This window comes from Cryptomeria japonica, chromosome 3 (genome assembly GCF_030272615.1).
Source record: "Cryptomeria japonica chromosome 3, Sugi_1.0, whole genome shotgun sequence".
Classification (NCBI taxonomy): Eukaryota; Viridiplantae; Streptophyta; class Pinopsida; order Cupressales; family Cupressaceae; genus Cryptomeria; species Cryptomeria japonica.
The window spans coordinates 111,687,452-111,696,513 of record NC_081407.1 but is presented as its reverse complement, the minus strand read 5'-3'; the positions used below and the strand labels follow the sequence as shown (position 1 = coordinate 111,696,513).

General features: G+C 32.6%; 1 protein-coding gene across 1 annotated transcript; it reads right to left on the bottom strand.

Moving 5' to 3' along the window:
• Window positions 1–5,833: 5,833 nt before the first annotated feature.
• LOC131873986 (receptor-like protein 43) lies at window positions 5,834–6,832 on the bottom strand. The gene has a single exon (XM_059217182.1). It carries the CDS (start codon window positions 6,830–6,832, stop codon window positions 5,834–5,836), a length of 999 nt encoding a protein of 332 aa, XP_059073165.1.
• Window positions 6,833–9,062: the final 2,230 nt, after the last annotated feature.

The following is a 9,062-nucleotide window of genomic DNA, read 5'->3' as shown; positions in this document are numbered from 1 at the left end:
ACTAGAACTACAATAAGTTGTTGAATTTTAATCTCCAAATCATGACATTCATTAGTGGAATAGTTGATGATTATTGAAAAAAAGATTGTCCTAATTTTGTTTATGGTTTTTTCTTCAATTTTTCAAGGGGAGAGTAATAAAGTTGGCTTTAAGAAACTCATACAAAATTATCTCTTGTTGTGATTAAAAGTTGTTGGAAAAGTCATAGATATATTAGACAATGGGGGAGGGGATGTCAACAAAGGAGGAGGATAGAAACCTAAATCTTCTTTAGAAAAATGTAATGTATATTTTTCATGAACCTCCACACTTCCTTGCACACATCCTAAATCATGTCCATTGCATCCATGTGTATAATTAAATGGGGTATTTAAATCATGTCTAGAGGAGTGTGTTCATTCATATTTTCAAAGTTAAATAAAGATCCTCAACCATCATCAAGACGTGTGTTGGAAGAAGAGTTTGGAATAGATTTAGAAGAAGCTTGAATAATTGACACATACAAATCCCTTGAGACTTCATATTTGGATAGAGGGACCTTATATCAAATTAAGGAAGGCATGAGAGTGATATATGTATTAGTGTAATTATTATACCTTTTGAATATTTATCCTTACTATAATATTGGAAATAGTATCTTATACTAATTAGGGAGTCGTAATTAGGATATTATTTTCCCATTTTTAGTTGTTGATCTCATTATTTAAGACACTAATGATTTTCATCACTTCTTTTCTTTATGTGGAATATATATCTAATGTAATTGTTTATATTTTTAATAAGAAAATAAATTTATTGTAGTATTCATGTGGTTTTTTAATTTTATCTCTTGTCTAAGAGAAAGTATTGAAGATCATAACTCTAACGTCACTTTATTTTGGATGATTAATGTTGGTGTTTACATCGCCAAACTTGGACATAGCTTAATTAGGTTCTTCAGACCTCTTCTTTCATTGTAATCTTGAGATATATGCTTCAATTAGTGACTCTCTAATATCTTCAAAAAATCAGTAGCATATCTCTTGGTAGTCAGCCTATGTAAAGATCTTATGATTGCATTGGAACTGATTTATAATAAGATTTGAATGGGCTTGTAGCTGTAATATGTTTTTAGAGGTTGCATGACATGTTTGAAGAAATGTCAATAATCTAGTGAAGTCTAATTTTGATACATTATTGTGATAGTCCATGTAATTTTACATTAGCTGCCTATAACATGTATTTATGACTGTCAATGAGGCATTTGTTTGATTTAGATATGAAATAAGAGGAATTTGAGGTTGCATCATCATACGCCCATTTTCTGAGGACTCTTGCCAATTGTTTGACATAATGTTAGCAAGCTAAACATTCTGATTTTGAGTCTAATTTGGTGTTAGATCATCATAATTTGATTGTATATACATTCTTGGCTATCACTCTTTCACTTGCAGTCAATTGTAGTTGTACATTTATGAGAAATATGTGATGGTTCACCTCTATACCAAACTAAAAACTTTTGAGACAGTAGTCTACATAACATGCAATAGTAGCGAACAACATAACATGTAGATTTGACAGTGAATATTCCTTGTTTTTCAGTCATCATTGGACAATGGATATTACACAATCATACTAAATAGATTTCAAACCCCATAATTCGTATAGAGAACAACAAATTTGGAATCAAGAGCTTCTAGAGTAATTTTTGAGGTTAAATGAATCTATGAACAATAGTTTAAACATGAATAGTGTTTATTTACACTATGAATATTATTTGATGTTGTGGTTAATGTCTTAGGCATGGACAATGTTTTAGGTGTGAATAATGTTTTCAAGTATCAATAGGTTTTTTTGGTAATGAAGAGATTTTCTAGGGGCTATGAATAATGGTTTAAGCCTTGTGTAGTTTTTTCAGGCTTTTTTTGCTTGCCTAAAGGAATAGTTTCATGAAAATAGACATCAGTTGGGAATACGATATCCAAATTTTAAAAATAAATAGACATTGGAATGTTGATTCTATGATATAAAACATCTTTAAAACATGTACCCTGGCAATTATAGCTACAACATGTGACAAAATTCCTCTATTATTTATCATATGATAGATGTTCATACCTTGTTCCAAAACTTCCAATTTCTGTGAGGCAGTGTGTCAAACGGTCGGCATGCCATTTCAAAGCTCCCATTTTTGCACAAGCTGGGGGATGTTGACAAAGTTTTACACCTGCGCCTAGGCCAACGGAGAATCAAAAACATCACTATCTGCAGGTGCAAAATAGATGGGTGACCGATACTAATGAATGAAAGAAAGGGAATGAAGCCTATTAGTCTTTAGCCCCTGGGAGCATGCCCTATTCCATGAGCCGACATTGCTCTTATTTTTGCATAGGCTGGGGGATGTTGACAGAGCTTTACACCTGCCCTATTCCATGAGCCGATAATGCTTGGAGTTGGCATTAATCGGTCAAAATGGTTCACTTGCCTCATCCAAAACCTGGAGTACTCTTACTCCGAGTGGGAGTATGCTACTGGGGCGACAACGTGAGAATGGGAAGAGATTGCAAAAATGATTTGAAATATCTTGGTCTTTTTTTTTTTAAGTAATGCCCGGGGTCATCGGAATTTTGACGAATGCGGGCACTTTTTGTATAAAAGCACAAATTTCATTGCCAATTCCTTCTCTATCGAAAATAGATATTGAATTATCATCGGATTTCCGACAAATGCAAGCAATTTTTCAAAAAAAAATCAAATTTGTTCACAATATACCTTCTCCATCAGAATTTTAGGCCAAATGTATTAGTGTGATCAAAAAATGAAACTCACTATTTACTTGCTTTATTTCATTTCTTGCAATAAGATAAAACCTTTAGCAGGCTTTCCCTCCCAAGAAACCCATAAGGTCAGTGAGAGGGGAATGACCTAAGTCGGGAATTGCTAACACCAAGTATTCTAACCCACTATAATCAACTGTGGATATGATGAAAATCATGTTCAATAGTTTTTCTCAGCGATTAGTCTTCTCCCATTATCCTTGAGATACATAAAGAATTTGTTCTGAAGGTTGGGAAGCCTCCCTAGGGAGTTTATCATTGAAGACCAAACAAAATCCTTATAAAGAGCTTTAAGAGTAGAGGCCTAACTAAGTCAGTTATCCAAACATTTCTAATATCATAGTGCAAGGGTGGGGAAGAATCCACCCCCAATACACTCACCATACATTTCCCAAGAAAATGATCCAATTGAGAACCAATTCTCTTTGCTTCAACTTCTAGAAAAAGGAAAAAAAAAAAAAGGTACACCTTAGGGTGTGATAGAGCTATTTGAGTTGAAGGAGTATCAAGTGTGAGCTATGGTATTATTGATGACCCTTGAGATTAGAGAGTTGGCTTCATGTTTTTTTCTTGTTCAAACTAGTGGAAACAAATAGAGATTTGAAAATATCCTATTGAACATACACTTACTATTTAGACTAGACAAATTGTCTTATTACTTGCTACTATGTTTTCAAATCATCTTCAAAAGATCATCCATTGAGAAAACAATTTTTTTACAAAAACACAAGTGTCAAAATATTTTAAAACTCAAAGTATCTTAGCACATCACTCTGAAACAACCATGTAGCACATGTTATTCATTTAATAGAGCCTAGGAAGTAAACAATAGCACATTTAGTGCATCCAATAGCAAGTAGTCCTAAGAAAAAAATCAAAATATCAATAGCCAAAAAATACGAGGTAGCACATAAGCAAAAAAAATTAGCACATTTTTCAGACAACTTAGTGCATGAAAAGATCAAGGTAGCACATTTGACACATATTTTAGGGCATACTCAATTTGTTTTAGCGCATCCTTAAAACAATTATCTCAGACAAAGAGCAAGTTATCAACTTTTTCAAAAAATTGAAACCATCTTTGGATACCATGTTAGGTCTTCTCTCAGATTCAATTGTCATAGATAGGGTTTCTTTAAACAAAATCAGAGGATACCAACTAGTGATCTAAGTTTCACAACTTGAACCAATATCAACATCAAATACTTACCTAGTTATCCAAGTTAGTCAAATCAATCTAGTTTCCAATATCAGGACAAATCATCCTTCATTAGGGAACTTCATTACATCATTTGACACACTTAGTCATATCAATAGGGGAATATTAAACCTTTTATTCGACTTAGTAAGCTTGGGTGTTAAAACAAGGTATATTATTCTCAAATCAACCTATTCAAAACTGAAACTTTGATCACTCGTATGACCACTCTTCAAAACTTAAAGAAGAAGAATCTTCATCAAAAAATGGATTTAAAGAGGAAAGAGCGTAGTAAAAAGAAGAACTTAAGGAAAAGGATGTTTCTCCACATAAACCGCAAACTTTTGTTGAAACATCGCACATTCCTACACCAATTCTAGAATTATTCACATGGTCGTGGAACTGAGTTTGACAAAGAGTCTCTAAAAACTCGTGCTTTTGAACAAAGATCTGCATTATCACAACTTCTCAATAAAGGAGGAAAGATCAACTTGGCTTATTTTCCTCAAAAAATAATCACTTATTGAGTTGCAAACTAATTCTCTACATGCCTCAAAATGTAAATATCAACTAATATATTTTTCCCTATTTATGAACTTTTTACCTATCTATTTTAATATTAAATTTATTATACTTATTTACATTTATCTTTTTCTTATTTTACTTTTAAACTAAGAATGCCTTATTTAAATAAAATTTATAAAATAAAACTTTTAATTAAAATATACTTTAGTAAAAAATACACTTTAATTAAGAATAAATTTTAATAAAAATAAATGATAAAATAAATATGATAAATGTTATTTTAAAATAAATTTGAATTAATATTAAAAAAAATATATATCATATTTGCATATTCATAAATAACTATTACTCGAATACATATTAATCATATCATTAATGAATTAAATGCATTAAAATGATTTTTTTGAGAAAATTTGAATTTTTCACTTACTCTAGCCAATAAGATAAAAGAAAAATAGGAGAAACAAATTATTTAAAACAAAAATAAGTCTTGCACTATAAGTTTTTTGTTCAAAAATATTAATTATTTTCTCTAATTGGTTGAACTAACTAAAAAATTAGATTGATGGATGCAATAGTATCCCACCTTGATAGGAACTAATAAACAATTGAATTTAGTTCCAATATTTATTTTAAGTCATCTTATAGATTGAGGTACTACTTAATCTAATATTTAAATTAATGTTTTCCACCAAAAATAACAAAATAAGAAAGTACACATACAACCACTACACAACCTTCATAGAGGAAATATTTTGGGTAAACGAGAAGGGGGACTGGAAGAGAGAGGGGTATTAAAATAATTATTAAAAGATCTTTTTTTGAATAGATTGATCAAGAATGACAATAATGTCATCCATAACTTTGAAACATCTTTTTCTACAATTTTTGTTGAAACATAATACTCCAATAACAATTGAAAACCCGAATCCAAAGCTCAATCCAATTCCCACCTCCCACCACACATGTTCCTCCCACTTCTGCTCACTCACATCTTCATCATAAATTTTATTTGAAGGAGGAGAAGGTGAAAAATTTATGTTGATCTGAAGTCCACAAAGGTTAACCATTGAGCTCCTTGTGGTACTCTACTTGAAAAATTATTATAGGATATGTTCAAGTAACTCAAAAATGTGAGAGATTGTAGTTCATTAGGGATATTTCCAATAAGATTGTTATATGAAAGATCAAGTGACTCCAACTACACAAGGTTCCCAAAAGAAGTAGGAATTTTTCCATGGAGCTGATTCATTGACAAATTGAGAATCCTTAGACCAATGAGGAATCCAATTTCTTAAGGAATATCACCTGAGAAGTTGTTGTTTGAGAGATCAAGACACCGAACCAATTCCAAAGATTTCACATATTCTAGAACTAGCCCTTTGTTGTTTATTTTAATTTTATCTAAATAAGGCATTGAGCTTGAATTTGAGAACTTGAGGACTTTTGCACTTTCTGTTTGATTTGCCATTGCTCTTAAGTTTCTTAAGCTACTTGGAATAGCTCCAGATAGATTGTTGTTTGACAAAATCAAGACTTGAAGATTTTCTAATTTTGTCAACTCTAAGCATATTCCACCTTTGAATTTATTAGATCTCAACACCAAAATTCGAAGGCCAATTAAATTCCCTATCCAATTTGGGATTGTTCCCTGCATGTTATTATATCCCAAATCTAGAATCTCTGAAGAAGTACAATTTTGAAGTGATGATGGAATTGTACCTTGTAGTTTGTTGCCTCCTAATTTCAATGTTTGAAGACAAACCATTCTTCTAATCTCACCTTCCAAATTATTATTTTCTAGATTCAAAACTTTGAGTGGTGTTGAGCAATTCCCAAAACTTGCAAAAATATTACGTGTGAACCTGTTATTTGACACATCTAGAACTTCCAAGTGATTTCCTTCACAAATAGAATGTGGAAAGACACCACTCATATTATTATTTGCAAGTGACAAGTAATTGAGTTGACTCTGGTCATATTCGTCAATGTTTTCTGAAATGATGCCATCAAATTGATTCTCAGACATGTCCAAGAATTCTACATAAGGATGAGGAACAAAAGCATTCCCTTCTAACTTGTTTCTAAGCAAGTCAACATATTGAGCACTCAACTTACTGAACTTTGATGACAAAAGCTTTCTTCGAAATTGATTGCATGAGAGATTGAGAGTGTTGAATGATGTAAGGCCCCACAAGCAATCAAGAACATTTCCACTAAGAGAATTGTTGGATAAGTCGAGTTTCTCTATGTTGTATTGAGTGGATAGGTAAGATGGGAAATCACCATCCATATTACAAGAACTCAAATACAAAGCTTGAAGCTGAAATTTCGGGATCCAAAAGTCTTCAAATTTCACTCTCAAGAAATTATCAGAAATAATCAAGTAGCAAATCTTCGTGAAATTTTCTAGTTGAGAGAGTAAGAATGTGCCACTTAGAGAATTGTTTGAGACATCAAGCACGACCAAAGATGAGAGATTACCAAAAGTATATGGTAAGCTTCCATTTAATTGGTTTGAACCAAGTAAAAGATAGGAAAGCTTTGATAGCCCACCAAGTAATGTGATGAGGCTCGGAAGGTGTGAAGGTGACAAGTGAACATAAATGAGGTCGAGGTACTCCAAATGCTGCAATTGGAATAAAGCAGGAAAATTTGGCTACTTGCAGATGTATAAAAGGGTATTTTGGAATATTCACTTGTAGATGTATAAAAGGGTATTTTTACATTTAAAAAAATATTATTTATAAGAGTAAAAGTTGTTGAAACATCGAATTTTCCAAAATAATATTTTTTTTGTAATTAGACCCAAAGTGATATAAAATATACATTTAGTAGATACTTCCAACTGGAAAAGTTGTGGCCCATATATAACTTAGCTATAATGAATCTATCTAGACCATATGTTTGACTAAATTAAATTTTTAGTTAGAAATGTACGTAAATTCACTTGTGCTGATAAGTTGGCCTGAAATGTGACACAATATTGTACTTTTACCTAAATGATGATATTTATATGGTTGCCCAAATGATGATATTTATATGGTTGGCATTGGTTATCGAGCAGTCATGCTTGAGGCCCAAACACACTAAAATGATCACCAACCAACAAAATCTTAAACTCAACAACTGAAATTAGAATTATTTTTTTTAAATTATAGTCACAATCTCTTTTTAGGATCAACCAAAATTACAATGTCTATTCACATAACTTTTCTCTCACAATTCTCTTTTCCCTCCAATGGCTACTCTCAACCTTTGGCTCTCTGTTTTGCCATTTTTTTTATAGCTACCTTGTTTGATCTTCGCTTTGGTTCTATCCTCTATGTCCTACTCGCAACTATGTTGACCATCCACCAACTACTCATTGAAATGTTCAAAATCATCATGGAAGTCCAACGGTCAGGGCTCCAATCAGAACATGCCATGAAACTAGCCATCCATAGAAAATCAAAAGTCTTCATATTGGCGACACATGCCCTGTCGGAGTGAGACTATCCAATTGTCTTTAATGCTACAAAGAATACTTATTGAGGAGACAAAATTACATCACTGGGAATCTTCTCAAGTCCCTTCGATCCCCAATGAGGAGTGCTAAGGTGAACAAATAAAACCCACCGATGAGATTTACATCAGCGAAAGGATTTTTAAGTCTTACAAATCATCAAGGAAATATTCCTTGATGAGACTTTTCCACATCGAAGGAAGTCCATTTTAGTCTCTTCAATCAATGATAAGACATATTGAAGTGAAAAGCTTCTATTGGGGATAGACTTTTTAAGTCTCCCCAATCCCACAATGAGAGATGTATTCGAGTTCGACAAGAGCTCTAATGAGTAACTTCGATCAAATGAGGATGTTGACATGAGTACTTTGATCAGTGAGAGTTCGGTGAAGTCTTGTTGAGTGAACAAATGTCTAGTTCCATTGTGAAGACTTACTCAGATTGGAAGGATCATTTTTGTGTCTCATTGATTCACTCAGAATCTGACCTAATTCTAAAAACACTAACTCCAAACTAGGCTAACGCTTAGATCAAACAAAAAATGTAGTTCCAAAGAAAAAAAATACCTTCAACAAAAATGAAAAATATGTACAATGATGCGGATTTCTCTCTCGCGCAAGAGACTCCTACATCAAACACCTCGCGTAGGAGAAACGTTTGGAATGGATGGGAGTTCATGAACATTTAGGCCAATATGGAATCAAAATTCCAAACTGAGCCAACTCTATCACCTTCAACCCTAATGCCTCTTCAACTAGTTTCCCTTTCCACCAAACTAGATATTCTAGGTACTCCTTTCTATGTATCTTCTTAACAACCCTAGAATCAATGATTTCATCTACCTCTTCAAATTGTTTCTTAAGTAACTGATTTACTCACACTATTCCATCAAATATATCTATGGGCAGATGTGTTTGGACACTAGTCTCCCCCTCATAATGCTAATATAAATCACTCATATTTAAGATAAGTGAGAAATCTATGTTCCCTGGAAGGTCAACTTCATAAGAATTGGCTA